This window comes from Corapipo altera, unplaced genomic scaffold (genome assembly GCF_003945725.1).
Source record: "Corapipo altera isolate COAL_440 unplaced genomic scaffold, ASM394572v1 96, whole genome shotgun sequence".
Lineage (NCBI taxonomy): Eukaryota > Metazoa > Chordata > Aves > Passeriformes > Pipridae > Corapipo > Corapipo altera.
This window is the reverse complement of record NW_020884962.1, coordinates 1433391-1451695: the sequence shown is the minus strand read 5'-3', so window position 1 is coordinate 1451695 and position 18305 is coordinate 1433391. Positions and strand designations below refer to the sequence as shown.

General features: G+C 57.0%; 3 protein-coding genes and 2 non-coding genes across 8 annotated transcripts; 3 read left to right on the top strand and 2 right to left on the bottom strand.

Moving 5' to 3' along the window:
- Positions 1-372: 372 nt before the first annotated feature.
- PWWP3A (PWWP domain containing 3A, DNA repair factor) lies at positions 373-8768 on the top strand. Of its 3 annotated transcripts, XM_027664143.1 has the most exons (15): positions 373-425; positions 1655-1739; positions 2082-2173; positions 2426-2496; positions 2929-3246; positions 3277-3894; positions 4480-4593; positions 5018-5088; positions 5564-5640; positions 6053-6113; positions 6357-6432; positions 6726-6776; positions 7222-7652; positions 8317-8405; positions 8629-8768. In XM_027664143.1, the coding sequence occupies exons 2-15, from the start codon at positions 1683-1685 to the stop codon at positions 8702-8704; spliced, it is 2202 nt and encodes a 733-aa protein (XP_027519944.1). In that variant the 5' UTR covers positions 373-425; positions 1655-1682; the 3' UTR covers positions 8705-8768. The 3 variants fall into 3 exon arrangements, with proteins under 3 accessions (XP_027519944.1, XP_027519943.1, XP_027519945.1); XM_027664142.1 differs by having other exon boundaries at positions 2929-3894; XM_027664144.1 differs by lacking the exon at positions 373-425 and adding an exon at positions 511-1010 and having other exon boundaries at positions 2929-3894.
- Positions 8769-10580: 1812 nt separating this feature from the next.
- On the bottom strand, positions 10581-10653 carry TRNAF-GAA. Its single transcript has one exon. It is a non-coding gene; the product is annotated as a tRNA-Phe (tRNA).
- A 710-nt stretch (positions 10654-11363) lies between these two features.
- Positions 11364-11437, top strand: TRNAN-GUU. Its single transcript has one exon. It is a non-coding gene; the product is annotated as a tRNA-Asn (tRNA).
- Positions 11438-11614: 177 nt separating this feature from the next.
- NDUFS7 (NADH:ubiquinone oxidoreductase core subunit S7) lies at positions 11615-14680 on the top strand. Of its 2 annotated transcripts, XM_027664151.1 has the most exons (8): positions 11615-11671; positions 11854-11890; positions 12144-12212; positions 12556-12670; positions 13219-13398; positions 13472-13518; positions 13949-14037; positions 14488-14680. In XM_027664151.1, the coding sequence occupies exons 1-8, from the start codon at positions 11644-11646 to the stop codon at positions 14583-14585; spliced, it is 663 nt and encodes a 220-aa protein (XP_027519952.1). In that variant the 5' UTR covers positions 11615-11643; the 3' UTR covers positions 14586-14680. The 2 variants fall into 2 exon arrangements, with proteins under 2 accessions (XP_027519952.1, XP_027519953.1); XM_027664152.1 differs by lacking the exon at positions 13472-13518 and having other exon boundaries at positions 11629-11671.
- Positions 14681-15215: 535 nt separating this feature from the next.
- On the bottom strand, positions 15216-17730 carry GAMT (guanidinoacetate N-methyltransferase). The gene is made up of 6 exons (XM_027664150.1): positions 17482-17730; positions 16767-16912; positions 16623-16686; positions 16218-16285; positions 16033-16143; positions 15216-15942 (listed from the first exon to the last, which is right to left on the bottom strand). Exons 1-6 carry the CDS (start codon positions 17663-17665, stop codon positions 15802-15804), a joined length of 714 nt encoding a protein of 237 aa, XP_027519951.1. The 5' UTR covers positions 17666-17730; the 3' UTR covers positions 15216-15801.
- Between the last annotated feature and the right edge of the window lie 575 nt (positions 17731-18305).

The following is an 18305-nucleotide window of genomic DNA, read 5'->3' as shown; positions in this document are numbered from 1 at the left end:
CCTGGCCTTGGGCACTCTCCGGGCTGGGGCAGCCTCAGCTCGGGTGGCACCGGGAGAGCTCCCAAATCCCTTCGAGCCCAAACCGTTTCCAGGCCGGAACTCGATGACGTCACACACGGCAATGACGTCACCGGTCCGCTCCCGTGCCGCAGCACCTCCCGCCCTCCACTCGGAGTGGGCGGGGCCTGCCGCGAACTCTCCAATAGGAGGCGAGGGCAGGCGGGGCGAGCGGCGCAGCGCTCGCTCCCATTGGCTGCGGCGCACCGTGTTTTGGCGGCGGCGGGGAAGGGGAGGGGCGTGGCCGGCGCGACAGGCGGCGCTCGCTGATTGGTCGAGGTGGAGCCGGGGGCGGGACCGGGCGGGCGGCGCATGCGCGGTGCCTCATGTGGCGGGCGGCGCGCGCGGCGGTTTCGGGAGCGCGCACGGTAACGACCCCGCCCCCCCCCCCCCCCCCCCCCCCCCGGGCGCGGGGGGGCCGGGGGGGGGGGGGGGGGGGGGGGCCCCCCGCTCACCGGGACGGCGGGCAGGGGGAATTTGGCGGTCCCGTCCCTTCTCTCAGCAGGGAGAGCGAGGGGGTCCCGACCCTCCCCTCAGCGGGCAGCGGGGCGGGCGGGCAGCCCGTCCTTCCCCTCGCAGGGGTTGGGGGGGTCCCGACCCTCCTGTCCCCTCACCGACGGATCGGGAGTTCCCGTCCTTCCCCTCCCCGTTTATTTTTGGGGGGGAAGAGGATTTCGTCCCTCCCCTCACCGGCGGAGTTTAGAGGTCCCTCCCCGGGTTTTGGGGTGGGGATCCCGACCCTCCCCTCACCGGGCTTTGGGGAGGCGTCTCATCGTTCCCCTCCCCGGGGTCTGGGGCGGGCGGGGGGTGTTCCTTCCCTGCCCGGGGGTGTCTGGGAGCCCGGGGGGCGGTTTGGGGGGGGTTTCGGGCGGGTCCGGTGGGTCCCGTTCCGGGCGGTACTAACGGCCCTTCCTCCCTGCCCCGGAGCCCGCGGCCCCCCGGGACTCGGCCTGGTGAGTACGGCGGGGCTGCCTCGTCCTTCAAGGGGCTTTCCTGAAGCCCCCCCCCGAGGGCTCCGCGGCCCCTTCGCTCGGGTCATCGCCGCCAATCGCGCCTAAAAATCGCCACCGGGTTAGATATAAAAGTCGGTCTAGCAAGTCGTTTTTTAGGGTGTAAATGCCTGGTTTTAGGATGCAAGTCGCTGTTTTCAGGTCGCAGGGAGCTGTGGGTTGGGCCAGGCCCACGGTTGCCTTGGTTAATTTGTGGCAGTGTCGTCCTCGCCCAGTGAGACCCACTCGTGTTCCTGGAATGGTGGAATTATTGAATCTTGGGATGGTTTGGGTCGGAGGGGGCTTTAAAGCCCATCCAGTTCCACCCCCGTGGGCAGGGACACCTTCCTCTAGACCTGGTTGCTCCAAGCTGGCCTTGGACACTTCCAGGGATGGAGCAGCCACAGCTTCTCTGGGTGAACTGCAGAGAAATGGAATTTAAAATTACGATTTTGAAGAATGCTGCGGGGTAACATCACTGCAGTGATCCCAAAGCTAAAGCAATAATAACTTTAATAATGTGTTTGATTAAGTCCTGTATTTCTTTAGAAAGATAAAGACAAAAGTGGACTAAGGCGGGTGACTCCTTTATTCCCTTTTTTCCTCAGAGGACACTGGAATTGCCCTTTTTCAGCCATGGCCGACCCAGAGTTTGTTCTCTGCAAGTGGAAGAGGCGTCTGTGGCCAGCCAAGGTAACGAGGGAGTGTTTGTGGATATCACTTGGGACGGGGTGAAATGGAGCAGAAAAGGAGTGAAAGCTCCCAGTGGACATGTTTGTACTTGCCCAGGTTTGCACTGGGAAGTGTCCAAGGCTGGGATGGGACCTGGAGCAGTGTGGGATGGTGGGAGCTGTCCCTGCCCATGGCAGGGGGTGGCACTGGATGGGCTTGAAGGTCCCTTCCAACCCCAACCATTCCATGATTCCATGATCCTAAGGCTGCAGCCAGCTGCCAAGGACCATCAGGCTGTTCCTATAAAAATGTTTTGATGTCAGATCTGTCGGACAAGGGTTTTAAATAAGTATTTCTGTGTAGGTTTTGTGCAAACCTGGAGTTGCTGGGAGCTCTCATGTCGGCACCACGACGAAGATGGGATTTAAGGCTGAAATACTGGGCTTGGAGAAGCAGTTGAGTATCCATGTTCCTGCCACATGTTTGCATTCTAAGATGTTAAAAAAAGAGGGAGGGAAAAAAGGAATCCCTTCACCTGAGGACTCCTGTGAGGTGGGATCGTGGATTTACAGAGGGTTGAGGTGTTTAACCCTCACAAGGGCAGGTCTGGGGGGACGAGTATGTTGGGTTTATTGGTGGCTGAGAGCAGAGTTGTTGTGTTGGGGGTGTTCTCTGTGCTGGTTCCAGTGAGCTCTGTTGTGTTTCAGGGTCAGTGTGAGCTCTGCAAACGCTGTTCCACTGACAGAGGAGCGGATCAAGGCCATTGCCTCCAGCCTGGGTGAGCAGGGGCCAAAATGTGCTGCTTTGCCTCTATTCCGAGTGTAAAACAGACACAGAAACTCAGCCTGGGGGAGAATAGCTCTGTATTTCACTGTGTAGTTTTGAGGAGCTTTATTTCACGTTTCTTTCCTCCTTTTCCATCCATGAAATTGGAAAATAGGTTAAATGTGATCATTTTCCTTTTCCCTGTGGTAGTTTTTTGGTGGGAATGATGAAGAAATGGGCATTTCCCTCAAAACGAGGCACTGAAGGCTTGGTCTTTGTGTGTCTCTATCCTTTGCCTTAAGAATCATGGATGATTCCAGTGTTAGAAATTGCACCTTAAACAAAAATAACTCTATATGTAAATTTTATATTATTAAAGAAATAATATATCTTATATCTACAATGATAAAGATCGTTGCATTTATTGAATATTTTTCTTCATCAGAGCAAAAGAACGACGTGAGTGAGGCTGTGGAGGAGCTGCAGTATCGCTGTTCCCTTAAAATTGCCCTGGATATCCTCACCCAAACTGACTCAGGCAGACAGGCACCACCTGCAGAAGAGCCAAATCCTGAGTTATCCCAGGACAGGAGTGTGGGATCTCCCCCAGCCACCCCCTCAGGCAGCAATTCTTGGCGCCCTCGCTCTACAAAGTTGCAGCCCGAGGCTGCCAAGGGTGAAAGGGACCTGGAGAGGAACTGTAACCTGAGGAATGCTACAAGAGCACGGGTCCTGGGAGGCTCCCTCCCTTCAGGGGAGAGTGGCACAGCCCGTGGAGCTGGAACAAGCCCTCCCAAAGCCCGTGGAGCTGGAATAAACCCTTCCAGATGTGGTCCCAGGGACCTGAGTGATGCCCCAGCCCCTGCCAGTCACAGCTGCAAAGTACCACGGCCAAAATCATCACCGAGACAGAGGAAGATCCAACCCAAACCAGGGAGTAAAGTCTCCCTTAAGGCAAAGGAGGGGAAAAGTCAGCAAGGAAGGAAAAGATCATGTAGGGATGATTCCCCCCAGGGTCAAGCCCAGCTGCCCCCTGAGGAGGGGTCTCTGCCTGTCCCCTCTAAATCTGGCACCGTGGAACCTGCCCAAAGGACTGGAACCCCACCTGGAAGGACATTCCTGGATTCCTCTGGTGAAAGGGCCTCGGATGAGTTGGAGAAAAGCATCAGCAGTGAGAGTGAGAGCCTGGCAAAGCAGCTGGATGGCAGGAGAAAGGCAGAGGGTGGAAAACAGCTGGATGGGGCAGGTGTGGCCTCGGGCAGAGATAAGAAATGCAGGAACCACTCTGGATCCTCACCTGGGCCTTCTGGTGCCTTCCCTCAGCCCCAGGAGCAGGAAAACAAGGATCCCTCACCCCTGGCTGGGAATAAAGCAAACCAGATGCAGCTGCCTGACTCTGAGGAAGATGAAGGTGGGCAAATCCCCCGGGGAAGGGAAACCTTTGTCCTGTGTGGGTGTCGAGCACTGTAACTCATCTTGAAATCTTGCTTTGCTTTTGGGAATGTGGGTCTTGAATTGCTGATTCGATTCCTTTTGGTTCAAGTTTTGGAGAAGCAAAAATACTGATGCCTTTGGTGATGGGGTGGCACTTGGGTTGTCTGGAATTACTTAGGGTTTTCCATGGAAAGCTGTATTCAGCTGCAGTTGCTGCCCTTTTGAGTCCACACTTATTTTCCCTGCTGCTCTAATTAGTTGAGATTAAATGATGTTTTTAAACGAGCAGTGAGCAGGTTGGTGCAGAGGCCCAAAATCAGTCTTATTGCTTCCCCTTTTCCTCTTTTATCCACATTATCAGGCTTTTCCCTGATTAAGAGTGTGCAGGGGTGACAGACCTTTGTGTCACAGTGATTTGTGGTGCTCTGGGTCACTCACACAGGTGGGACAGACCCTGTGTCCCCTGGGGGTCACACTCAGGTGTGTCTCACCTGCTCTGGAGCTGATCCTGTTCCAGTCCCTCCCCACACTTACAACCCCTGGTTCTTGCTGCTCTTGGCAGGGCTGGATCCCTCTGAGATGTCTTCAAGGGCAGTTTCCTCGGAGAGTTTCCCTCCACTCTCACCTCTGGCAGATGAAGAGGAGGAGGATTTTCCCTGTGTTTTGTCCTGTCAAGGTGAGACATCAGCACCCCTGGGGGAGGTTCCTCACCCAGGGTGGGCTCTGTGGGCCCCAGTTTGCTCAGCCCTGGGGGGGGAGATCCAACCTGCCCAGGAGGGAATCCAGCTGTGTCCAAGCTTGGAATAAAGAGCACTTCCTGGATGCCTCAGCCTTCTTGCTGCAGCATGGAATGTAAATCCCTGTGAAACTGGGTGAGGGCCTGGGACTGAAATTCCTGAGTTTCTGTTGAGAAACCCCTGTGCTGCATTTTGGGGGGATGATGATGCTGCCCTGTCACCTCAGATGAAAAGCTGTAAAAGCACTGAAGAGAAACTGCTGGGGTTTCTCCTGGAGAAACAGCCTGGAGATGGACAAGAGAGGGTGAGATCTGTGCTGTCCCACTGATTTTTGAAGCCAGTTCCTTTTACTTCCCACCTTAGTGCCCCAGTCCATCGAGGAGGGGATGCTGGTGTGGTGCAAGTTCCGGCGGTATCCCTACTGGCCAGCAGTGGTAAGAGCAGCTCCTGCCTGCTGATATCCTGTTATCCTGCTGAAAAGGAGCAGTTTGCCAGTTCTGGAGTGGCTTTTGCCCTTCCTCACTCACGTAAGAGCTGGAAATGTTAAAGATCTTCCAGTAGAAAAGTTCCAGAGCTCATAGAAGTGAAATTACATCTGGACAAAACCACATAAAAAGTAAGTGTGGTTAACTCACACCTGTTGATACCAGAGCAGAGGATTATCCTGTGCCATGGAATAGGACTTTCTTCCCAACTGCCAAGAAAGGGGATGGTCCTTGTGCAATGAAAGTGCTCCCTTGGGGTAACTGGTTACTCCTTCCAGTTCAATTTTTCATATTTATGTAGTAAAGGAAGTTACACAAATAAGAAAAAATGAAGTGTGGGGTGTCAGATATCCATGGAAAATGTCTGTGCTTTGTCAGGGTTTGGGATTTTAGGAGCCTAAATGAGGCTGTTTTCTGTCCCCAGGTGAAAGCAGTGAAGCGGAAGCCCCGGAGGGCCTGTGTGCTCTTCATAGATGGGACCACAAATGAGAAGAAAAAAGGGTAAAGTGGACTTCAGTCACATCCTGAACTTCCAGTTTCTGTTACTGTGTGTTCTGTGCCCATTTCCTGGTGCAGGGTGAGGACAATCCCTTCAGGTTGATTGGGGAGGAAGGGCTGGGGCAGGGGAGGGTTGCAGGTTGGGGCAGGTCCCTGTCCAGGGGCAGGGCTGAGGAATTAAGAACAGAACAAAAAGAGAGGCCCTGGGACACAGCCAGTGTTTTACTTGTGCTGCCCAAACTTCCTGGAAGCACAACCTGCCTCTAGCTTTGTTCTAAACCAGGTGTTTGGTTCAAAGATTCCGTAGTTTTCACTTAGTCTGAAAACCAAAACTGGTAAAACCTGCACTCCTGGGAAATAAAATAAATAGGGAAATGAGGCAGTTGAGTTGCACCTCTGACTGTGTTTGTTTAAGTTTTTCGGTGTCTCTGAAGACCTTGAAGCACTTTGACTGTGAAGAGAAGCAGGAGCTCATTGTGAGTATCCCACAAACGTGGAACTGCAGGTGCTGGGAGAATCTTGTGGGAATACAGGGTCCAGGTGACCAGGGGAGGAGTGTGGTGGGGCTTGGCACCCCCCAAAGCTGCTCTCATCCCTGGGACAGCCATGGCAGGAGTGGATTCATGATTATTAACCATTTCTGTGACCTGGTTGGTGTCTGAGAGTGGAAGTCCTGCAAAGCTGCTCCTTTTGGGGCTGAACTGGCTCCTGTTTTGCAGGAACGGGCCAAGGAGAACTATCCCCAGGAGATCGAGTGGTGCCTCCAGCTCATCCGGGACTACTGGGTCCGAGTGGGTAAGGAGGGCTCAGCTGATCTCAGCCATGGAATCCCAGACTGGAGCAGGTGGGAAGGACCTCAAAGCCCACCCAGTGCCACCCCCTGCCATGGGCAGGGCCACCTCCCACCAGCCCAGGTGGCTCCAAGCCCCGTCCAACCTGGTCTTGGACACTTCCAGGGATGGGGCAGCCACAGCTTCCCTGGGCAACCATCCCAATATCCCTCAGGAAAAGGGTAACCCCAAACTGCCAGCTTTGATTCCTGGGCTGAATGGAAGTGGTAAATAAGTCGCCCTGTTTTGGGTTTTCAGGTTGTCATTCCTTCACTGGCTCCTTCCTGGAGTATCTCGCCGCCGACATCAGTGAGTGAATCCATCACTGTTTTCATTTTTTTCTCAGTTTGGTAAATTTAACTCCAGCATTTACACACGAGTGACTTTGGCACCAGACCCGGAGAGGGGCTGCCCTTAAATTCACAACATACCATTATTGCAATTAAGGTTTTAATTAAGTTAAATAAATATGGATGGTTCAAGGCAATCAGGTCGTGGAATCAGAATAGTTGGAGTTGTAACTGGTTCCTTCACGTTGTAGAGTTCATGTCAGAGGCAACTCCCAAATATCTTTTTTTTTTTTTTTTTAAGGCAAATGAAGACTTTAGTGGTGGTTTTTTAACCCCTTTGCTAAGGAAGGAAGAAAAAATTATCTCTTACCAATAAAGTTCGTTATTTTCTATTTATATATGTGATTATGGATGTGAGAGCCCTTTGTATATTTAAATAGAAATGCCTGTGGCCTTTGTTTCAGGCTACCCAGTGAGGAAACAGGGACACCAGGGTGAGGTGGAAATGACCTTCCCCAGCACGGCAGAGGAGGATCTTGGAGAGTCCTCCTTGGAAAATTCCCCCCAGAAGCCCCTGAGGAGGCTCCTTCCAGACAGGAGCAGAGCAGCCAGGGACAGGGAGAACAAAAAACTGGTGGAGTTCATAGTGAAGACAAAAGGGGCAGAAGAACATCTCCGGGGGATCTTGAAAAGCGGGAAAAAGTCCCGCTGGCTGAAGAAATTCCTCAATTCCTACTGGTACGTGACCCGTGTGGAGACATACCTGGAGGATGAGGAGCAGCTGGAGCTGGTGTTCGATTACCTGAAGGAGGTTTACAGGGAGATGGACACGACCAACCTGCGCCAGATCCTGGGCGACGGCATCAAATTCATCTCGGACGTGCTGCTGCCTGAGGTCAGGGAGCTGGGACAGGGACAGGGAATGAATAATTCCTGTTATCTGTGAGCTTGGTGTGCTGTGACTCGTGTGGAATGACCTGGGGAGAGTTCCCAGAGCTGAGCCGAGCGGGAACACTCCCACCTGCCCACAGCCTGAGTCACTTAAATGCTGCCTTTTAAGCAAGAAAGGAGATGCTTTGAGTAGCTGGTTGCTTTTAAAGGCAGAATGATCGTTTTCTAGTGTGTTTTAATTACTCCTGAAATGGTTCAAAGCTTTGTTTTGGGGTTTTTATTTTAATTTGGCGAGTTCTCAGGGTTTTCTTGGTGCTTTGTGCGTGTGAGGGGGGGGAGGGGAGTGGGTTTGCTGGTTTTGTGGTTGTTTTAGATATTTTTCTGTTCGTCACAGGAATTTTCCCAGGAGAACATTAACTTGTGTAGAAGCAAAATTACTGTGAAGAATATCTTAGTCTGGGGATAAAAACACTCCCCTGGGAATGATACAGGACTAGTTTGTATCATTTATTTAAGGATTTCAGGCACTCAATGAGCAGTTTCATCCAAGTTTTCTAAGTGATCGAGGAACCCTTTTCTCAGAACGTGCTCACCTGAGGCAGCTTCAAATCCCTGGTTGTGATTTTTGTTTTGTTTAATGATTGTAAATGAATTAAATGCTTTTCTAGGCCATTATCTACGCCATTGCTGCCGTGTATGACATCGACTACAAGAAGGCAGAAGAGAAGTACATTAAAGGACCACCTGTGACCAAAAGGTATTTTTATTTTCAATATTCCCTGAGGTTTTTTTTACCAGTTTAATGCTTGTACAGGAAGATGTTGAGTGTAAGGACAGGGGAGCTCCGTGGGGGTCAGAAACAAAGGATTAGACATGGAAAACGTTCTGGCTGAGCTACTCCAACCCTGCAGACTTCAAATTGTCCAGATCATCCAAAGATGTCCAGGTCTGCCTAAAACCTTCCATATTTTTCCTTTCAGGGAGAGAGAATTGTTTGATGAACAGATCCGGGCCTGGAAGAAGCTCAAGTCGACCCTGGAGCCTGAGGAGAGCTGAGGGTTGGTGGCCCCCCACGGGTGCAAACAGCCAGTGGTGATTTGTATAAACGTGCAATTCTTTCTCAAGTCCCTGTGTGTGCCCCCCCCAAAAGCTGCTCTGGTCTCAGCCCTCCTGCTTCCCGTGGTTCCCCCCCCCCCATGCCCAGCTGCTGCCAACGCCCATCCCGTCCCTCCCTGTCCCTCCCTGCCCGCTCCAGGGGCTGCAGAGCTCCTGCCCCCCACCCCCCAGTGCCATGTGGGCTGGTTTAGCCAAACATCTGCCCCGGGCAGGGCTGTCCTGGGAGGGCAGGGCCTGCTCCCTGCTGCAGCCAGCGGTGCCTGACGGGGCTTCCCGGTGGGAAACGCTCCCGGCGGGGTCACTCCTCCTGCTCCCCGTGTCTCCCAGTGTGGGAAATAAAGTTTGGTGCCCGGTGCTGCAACCTGAGTCACGAGGCTTTGGGTTTGTGTTGTTGGGACAGCTGAAGTTCCCTGGGGAAGGAATCCAGGTTTGCTTGAACGAAACCATTCCCTTTTCCTTCAGCGGCGACCCCTTGGAATGCTGGTTTCTTGGCTCTTTTGAGGCTTGAGAATTTAGGGAGGCTTTTAATTGGCTTTTTCTCATTTAAATTCTCAAATTGATCCTGCCCGGCGTCGCTGGAGCTGTGGGCACATGGAATCAGTGTCACCAAGAACTAATTAGTGATAAACAGTGATAAATGATAGATAAAACCCCCTGATTATGGTTTCTTCATGATAATGAAATGGGATCTCTGTGCTTGTCCAATAAAACCCAAGATGATTTGAAATGAAGAAGTTTAAATTGGGATCCAGATGTCTATTCTGGCTCCAGTAATTATCTGAATATATTTTAATTACACTTTTAATTGCTCTGTGCTCTCTAACGAGTTTCACTATGGAATCCTCATTCCCCTTATCTCAAATACCTCAATTACAGGAATAGAACAGGAAGGGTTTTATTAAAACTTGTGAGGAGGGATAATGAGTTTTAGGGGATGGGATAAGAAATTAGTGAGGGGTTTGTGGAGTTGACTCGGAGCTGAGAGTGGCACTTCCCCTTTGGAAGTGAGAGGTCGGGATGGGGTTTCCTGCCCTTGATCCAGGTGCTGCTCCAGGTGCTCTGAGGTGATTCCTTTACATCGACCCCGTGTTCCCTTCTCCATGAAAATCCCTCCAGCGCTGTGAAAATCCTCCCCCACACCCAGTGCACGGAAGCAGAACTCCCACTTCTCCTTGCCTTCACCCCAGTCATGGAATCCTGGAATGGTTTGGGTTGGAAGGACCTTAAAACCCACCCACTCCCACCCCTGCCACGGGCAGGGACACCTTCCACCAGCTCAGCCCCATCCAGCCTGGCCTTGGACACTCCCAGGGACAATCCTGACTTGTCATACCCCTGGTCTGATTTCATATTTTGATCTGTGGTGGTTGGTGCTCAGGGAGGTGCTTCCACCCCATTTTACATCGGGTGAATGTTATTTTTACACATCAGATGAGCCTGTAATAAATATTGTGTGCTGGTGTCTTGGTTCCTTGTTATTAATCACAGGGCTGAGAGCAGGAAAATGAACTTGCTGGTTTCTGTTCTTGTTCTCTATTTAAAACGGGCTCATTCTGCTCGTTAGTGACTGTCCAGTGTTAATTAGTGCACATTCCCTCCACCTCAGCTGCCTCCTCAACACTCAGGTCATTAACTCACTTATTATTAATTTATTTAATAAAGTTATTTATTATTAGTCCAGCGTCACATCCCACAGCGTCACCCATCCCTGCCCGGGTGAGTGTATTTCCAGGAATGTTAAAACAACCGGGAGCAGCGTTTTTGGGGTGAAAACACCCCTTCTGCGGGGTGAGAGCCCGGCAGGAAAAGAAGCTTCTGCCGAAACCCGGGATCGAACCAGGGACCTTTAGATCTTCAGTCTAACGCTCTCCCAGCTGAGCTATTTCGGCTGCACGGCCCCGCTCCGCCCCCACGGCCGTCAGCGCCGGGGCCGCGGGGGGACACGGGACAGGGACAGGGATACGGGATACGGGATAGGGATATGGGACAGGGCTACGGGACAGGGATATGGATACGGGACAGGGACACGGGACATGGGACAGGGATACGGGACAGGGATATGGGACAAGGGACAGGGATATGGGATAGGGATATGGGGTACGGGACAGGGACACGGGACAGGGATATGGGACAGGGACACGGGACAGGGACAGGGATACGGGATAGGGATATGGTACAGGGACAGGGATATGGGATAGGGATATGGGACAGGGGACATGGGACAGGGACAGGGATACGGGACAGGGACAGGGACACGGGACAGGGACAGGGGACAGGGATATGGGACAGGGATATGGGACAGGGGACATGGATACGGGACAGGGACATGGGATACGGGACAGGGACAGGGATACGGGACACGGGACATGGGACGTGGATACGAGACACGAAGGGACATGACAGGGATATGGGACACGGGGCATGGATACGGGACAGGGGGGACACGGCACATGGATAGGGGACACGGGGAGGACACTCGGGGACACGGGGGGGCGTGGGACAGGGATACAGGACACAGGGGCACAGGGGGACATGGACAAGGGACACGGAGGGACACACGGACACGCGACACGCGGGGCAGGGCGGCGGCGGCAGCGCGGTCTCTGTGGCGCAATCGGTTAGCGCGTTCGGCTGTTAACCGAAAGGTTGGTGGTTCGAGCCCACCCAGGGACGGCCGCCCGTCCTTTTCCTGCCGCGATCCCGCGATCCCGGGGCCGCCCCGGCCCCGCCCGGTGCCGTTTTACCGCGGGGCCGGCGGGGGCCCCCGGAACGGTCGGGCCCGGGGCGCGCGTTCCCCGCCGGAGCGCTGAGGCGGCGCGCGCCGGGGGCCCCTTTTGGGGGCGCACCGCGCGCAGAGGTTGCGTGAAGGGCTGCGGGAAATGGCGGCGGCGGCGGCGGCGCTGGGCCGTGAGCGGGGACGGGGCGACACGGGGCGGGGGCGGGACGGGAACGGGCACCGCGACAGCCGCCGGGGCACGCGGACAGGGACCGGGGCCCACCCTCCGCGCGGGGACTGAGCCCAGACGGAGCCCTGAGGGGGCTCCGCCGCGGCCCCCGGCCGGGCTGAGCTCTCCCGTCCTCTCTTGCAGGTCTGCGGCTGCCCGGGCACGGCGCGCTGGGCTGGCGGTGAGCGCCGGGAACGGCGGGGAGGGAGCCCGGGGTTGGGGGGTGCGGGGCGTCCGGGAGGTGGGAGCCCAGCCCTGGATGGGGCCCCCAGCCCGTAGCTGAGCGGCTGCCCCGTGCCTGAGGGCCCCGGGGTGGGGGGTCAGCGGGGGTCTCCTCCCCGGCTGCCCCGTGCCCGGGGCTGTTCTGCCGCCCGGGAGGGGCTCGGGGGGGGCTGTGTCACCCGGTGTCACCCCCCGGGTGTTTCTGCCCCCAGGCCTGGCGCTGTGGCTCCTCTTCAGGCTCAGCTGCTCCACCAAACGCCGGCGGCCGATCGTGCAGACAGGTAAGGCAGCTCCTCCCCCGTGGGGTCGGTCTGTCCCTGTCTCTGCCAGGCGTGCCCTCAGTCCCCCGCTGGAATCCAGGGGGAGCTGGAGCTGGGTGAGCCCTGGGGACCGGCAGCCAGGGGCCCACTGTGATCTGGGTATGGCAGAGGGGCTCTGCCTGAGCACCAGACCCCACCCTGGGGGAGACCCCTCTGCCCCAAACCCGGCCCCAGAGAGTGTGGGATTGTCCATCCTTGTTGTCCAGCATACCAGGGATTGCTCAGGGAATCACAGCTCCCCAGGGCAGTGGCTGATTGTGCAGAGAGGTGATCAGGAGCTCACACCCTGTGCTGTTCCCTGCAGCGCTGTGCAGGTCCAGAAGAGCTCTGCTGTGGTCCAGAAGAAGTCCTTTGTCCCCAGCAGCCGGGGCGAGTACATTGTCACCAAGCTCGATGACCTGGTCAACTGGGCCCGGCGGGTGAGTCCAGACTCCTGGGATCCAGGGAAACACTGGAGTCCCCTCCTGCTTGGGATAAAAATAGGCTCAGAGCTCCTGTGGCAGAGTTACACGGACAGAGGGTGACATTTGGGTCCAGTGACAGAGCAGGACAGAGGCTGGAGGGGCAGGGGGTGTGGAGCCAGAGGGAACATGGAGCAGTGGGGGGTGTGGAGCAGGGAGGGGAGAACGCAGGACTTAAAGAACATTAACTATTTCAAACACCAGGCCTGGGGAAAGAGCCAACCCGTGTTCCCCTCAGGGCTTTCACCATCCCTGGCCCCCCCCTGTGGGGGCCCTCACACGTGTCTGCAAGGACTTGCCTTTTTCTCATACCAGGGAGAGTTTCCCTGGAACACAGGAGGGGGAAACACCTAAAACTGTCTCTGGGAAAGATTCCTCTTCCAGGCGGGAAAACCCTCGTGCGCAAAACGAGCCCTGACGTCCCCGCAGTGAATCCCCCGGAGGGGTCTTCACCCTCACAGACCCTTCCCCACGAGTCACCTGCCCCTGTCCCCGTGTCCCCACAGAGCTCCCTGTGGCCCATGACCTTCGGGCTGGCCTGCTGTGCCGTGGAGATGATGCACATGGCAGCCCCCCGCTACGACATGGATCGCTTCGGGGTCGTGTTCCGCGCCAGCCCCCGCCAGGCCGACGTCATGATCGTGGCAGGGACCCTCACCAACAAAATGGCCCCGGCCCTGCGCAAGGTACCGGCACCTGGGGGGGATTTGGGGTCGGCGGGGGGGAACTGGAGTGATCCCAAATATCCCTGTTCTGCAGGTCTACGACCAGATGCCCGAACCTCGCTACGTGGTCTCCATGGGGAGGTGGGTGCTGGGACCCCCTGTGGGGGGAGTCTGCGTGTGCAGGGAGAGGGAGGGAGGGGGATTCTTTGCTCACTCGTTACTCCAAGCCCTTAAGTTCTCTAAAGAGGCCCCGCAGAGTGGGACAGTAAAGCTGCCTCTGACTGGGAATGATGTGTGTGAGTCACTGGGAGCTGCACAGTCCCCCCAGGGGCAGATCCAGGGGGTTGCAGCTGCCAGAGTCCAGGAGCTTGTGTATGGCCAGAGTCCTGGAATTTTCAGCTGGGCTCAAAATGTACCAACCGGGGCTCCTGAAGGGGCTGAAGGACCACGGTGTCACTGCCCTGTCCCTCCCTGGAGCTCAGCCAGTGCCCACCTGCCGAGGTCACCTTCCCTTGGCCTCCTGTCCCCCTTCTGGGCTGACCAGGGGTGTGACCCTGCCCCTCTCCTGCAGCTGTGCCAATGGTGGAGGGTACTACCACTACTCCTACTCTGTGGTGAGGGGCTGCGACCGCATCGTGCCCGTGGACATCTACGTGCCAGGTAGGGCGGGAGCGAGGGAATTCTGGGCATTCCCACAGAGCTGGGGGGAGGTTTCAGAGGCTTTTCCTGTTTCAGACTGTGCTGGTGAAGCTGCAGCAGCTTCAGGGAGCTCTGCTGAGGTTGCAGCGAGGGCTGAGCTGGTGGTGTCGCTGTCAGGGCTGTGGGAGGTGCGAGCTGTGGTTGAGACACACTTTGCCTGGAATCAAAGCATTGCTTTGATAAAGACCTCTTTTGAAAAACACTAGCAATTTAGTGTCTTTAACCACGTGCCTGTATGAGCAGCCTGTGCCAGCCACAAAGCCAGGGGGAAGTTACAGCTTTGGGATAAAGCCCAGGGTTGTCACCTCTCCTGCTGGCTCCAGCTCCGGGCAGGTACCAGCCCTGTGACCATCCCTCCTTCCTTCCTTCCCTCCTTCCTTACCTTTCTCTCTCTCTCTCTCTCTCTCTCAGGTTGCCCCCCTACAGCTGAGGCTTTGCTCTACGGGATCCTGCAGCTCCAGAGGAAAATCAAGCGGGAGAAGAGGATTCAGATCTGGTACAGGAAATAGCCTTTATTTATGTCCCCACTCTGCCCCCGGGCACCGCTCACGTCACGCACAAATCCGGGTCCTCACGCGCCTTCAATAAACCTCTACCTGGTCAAGGTGCTCTCCTGTCTTTAATAAATCCCTGTGATGGAAAAACTGGACTGAAAAAAAACTGGACTAAAAAGCTGGAGCTGAATTTGGTAACACTCAGTGTGTTGGTTTGTGTTCTGAACAACCTGTGAGGGAAGGAGAATGATGTCATGTCACGACATAAAGGCCTTGCCAGAAACTAGGATGTGCTTTTTAGTTTTATTGGGAAGTTTTGAGACCAACACACGTCCAGGTGATCCCTGAGCTCTTTCCTTATTCACCAGCTGCTCCCTGTTGATAATTCCCACACATGATCTAATAGATCCATAATATCTGTGTGCACAGGGGCCAGGCAGTCATTGTGTTTGTGTAACTAAGTAAAATATTAGTGCTTAAAATCACAGTCTGACTAATAAAACCGAATGCAGAGCTCCTTAGCAGAGCAGGGATAAAGCAGCCTGTCCTGGCTGCATCCCAGGAGTCCGGGGTAAGGAATGGTGGTGGCAGAGTGACAAACACACTTTGGAAAGACAAATAAATAGCTCGGGAACAGAACAGCAGTTTGGGTATTTCATTCCTTTTAATGGACTTTATCCCTTCTGGGGAGAGAGGGAACATTTACTGAGCTGTGAGGGGGGTGTCAAGGTCAGGACTTGCTGCCGTGGGCTTTGGCCAGAAGTGTTGGGAAACTTCCCTGGGGAGCTGCTCCAGGAGCAGCTGAAATGCCTCAAAATGCCTCAAACTGCTCTGTCTTCCCAGTTTCTCCTGCCTGGTTTGGATTATTTGGCTCATCTGTGGAAAGGCACCCTGTGGTGTCTCAAAATAATCCAGTTTTTAGAGGATATGGCTGGTTCTGGAACCTCTTTGGCCAAAGCCCTGGAATTCCAGCTTAATTGAGGGATTTGGAGATGAATCTTCAGTGGAAACCCTGAGAGGACAGAACAGGGTGGGATCTTCTTGGACAGAGCCCAGAAGACCCCTGTGGGGCAGGGGGCTCCTGGGGCAAAGAGCTTCCAGTCCTTTTGTCTGCTGGACTTCCACCCCAAGCCTGCAGCCCTGTCTGGGTGGATCAGCTTCGCTCTCTCTCATCAGGAGGAGGTCAGAGCTTTCGGTACCTCTGGTCCCCGGGGTCTGTGTCCCGCTCCCCTCAGTGTTTCAGGACGGTGGGTGTGATCATCCTGGGGTGGGAGTAGTACCGGCACTCCCGGGGGGGCTGCAGCTCCATCACCCTCGTGCTGATGTTCTCCCTCTTGAACCCGGCCTGCACCAGGGGCCCCACCTGGGTCTCCTGCGGGAGGGGAAGGGAGGGAGGAGCAGCCCTGGGTTGGGCTGTCCAGGCTCCGGCGGGGGCACTGCGGGACACGGGGACAGCGCTCACCTCAAACATCCTCTCGATGTCGCTGTACCTGCCCTTCAGCAGCTCCCCCCACGAGGTCAGGTTGCAGTAGGTGAGGACCCCCCCGGGCCGCAGCAGGCGGAAGGCGTGACCCTGCCGTGGGAATCCAGGGAACTCGGCACCTCTCCAGGCTCCCCCTGCCCCCCCAGCTGCTCCCCACACGTTACCTGGATGAAGTTGAACTGGTGCGTGTGCCACGTGTCCTCTGACAGCGGGTACGTGTCGTACAGGATCCCTGGGGGGGCACCGGGACCGTCTGTCAGCCAGGACAGACCCCCAGGGGCTCCAGTGCTGGGGGAAGGACCCCCTTGATGGCCTGGCACTGGGTTTTCCTACTGCAGTTTGCCCCCCGTGTCTCTGACCCTGGAAGGCACCAACGTGCTGCTCCCCTGGTGTTTCTCCCAGGTCCCATGGGATGGAGGGGGCTGGGTCCCCACCCCACCCTGGCCAAACTGCTCCCCCCCTTTCCACGGTTCAGGGAACCCCCTGCCCTGGCTCCTGCCTTGCTGTGCACCCCCTTCTGCCATGGGGACCCCACCCAGCCCCTCCCTGTCCCTCTGGGGATGTCTCACCACTGAAGTGCCCGTCCGGCAGCGTCGGCACCACGTCCTCCCACAGCCCCTTCAGGGGCACCACCTGCGGGCAGGGGGACAGAGGGCTGAGGTGAGGGGGGCACAGGCACCCCCCAGCCCTGGCACAGCCCACCCTGGGCTGACCTTGTGTGGCTGTGCCTTGGCCCACTGCTCCAGGCGCCGGAACACGCCCTCGTTGCACTCGATGATCCAGTGCTCCTGGATGTCGAACTCCTGCACCTTGGAGGCGGCGATGGCCATGCCAAAACCCACCTCGAGCACGCGCCCACCTGGGGACAGGAGGGCAGCTGGGGGGGCCAGGCATCCCCCAGGGACACACAGCCCTGGGTTTGCTCTGCCTTGGACCCCCGCCAGCCCCGAATTCTGCCTTGTTCTTCCCCCAAATTGGGCGGTTTTGGTGCAGGTTGGGAGCATGTGACACCGCTGGTGCTGAGCTCAGCCCCGTGTCCCTGTCACCTGCTGCCCCCCTGGCTGATCCCACAGTGACCCTTTGCCCCCAGCAAGGCCCCCCAGGGGATCAGGGTGGGAACAAAGAACATCCCACAGCGACGACGCTGCCAAACCCTCCTCCATTGGCACGTTGGAAACAGCCCCAAAAGCGGCAGGTCCTGGACAGGAGGTGGCTGAACCCCCTCTCCACTCCCCCATCCCCTTTGGGGAATGTGACCCCCTGACACGAGCACACAAGTGAGAGCACAGCCCTGTGGTGTGGGGGGGGGGCTCTGTGGCCCGTGGGGTGCCCTGCAGTGGGGTCCCTGGCACAACATCCCCCCACACCAGTTGTTCATGGAGCAGCTGCACCCCCAGCACGTCCCCGAGCCCAGGGGGTCCCTGTTACCCTTCGAGGCAGCCACGGTGGCCAGAGAGTGCATGTAGGGGGTCTCCCAGCGCTCCATCACCGGCTTGCCCAGGATCTCCAGGTGGGCATCAGGCTCATCGTAGCCGGCTGTGGCCTCGCTCCAGGCTGCCCTGCAGTCCTCACCCTTGGCGAAGATCGACCCCGCTGCTGCTCCAGAGCTCATGGCTGCGGGAGGAGAGACCAGCTGGACGGGCCGGGGAGGGAAAGGGCCGCTCGGCTCTTGGCCGGCTTTAAATAGCTGGAAAGTGCTGAGTGTGCACGGCCGGCTGGGGCCCCTGCGGGGAGCGGGAGCCCTTATCAGGATCGGGGTGGGCACGGGCTGCCAGGCCTGGGTGGTCACACAGCTGGGGGGCACGGGGGGGAACTGGGGGGTGCACGGGGCGTCCGCGCTCCTGGGGGGCACGGTGCTTGCACGGCTGCAGAGGGGATGACCAGCCCTCCTGCGTGGCCAGGCGGGGAACCTCGCGGGTGGGCAGTAGAACCCCGCGGGTGGACGCTGGGACCCCGCTGGTGGGCGCTGCGACCCCAGGGGTGGGCGGCGGGACCCCGCGGACGGACCGTAGGACCCTGCAGACCCCCCGGGCGGGCGGTAGGACCCTGCGGGGGTCAGTGGGACCCCCGGGCGGGCGGTAGGACCCTGCAGTGGTCGGTCGGACCCGCGGGCGGGCGGCACTAGGACCGCGCGGCCCCGCCCCGCTCCCGGACTGCCCTTCCCGCCTGGCCCCGCGCGCGCGGCCCCGCCCCTCCCTGGGCGCGGCCCCGGAGACCCCGTAGCGAGGGGCGGGTGCGCGCGCAGCGGCGGC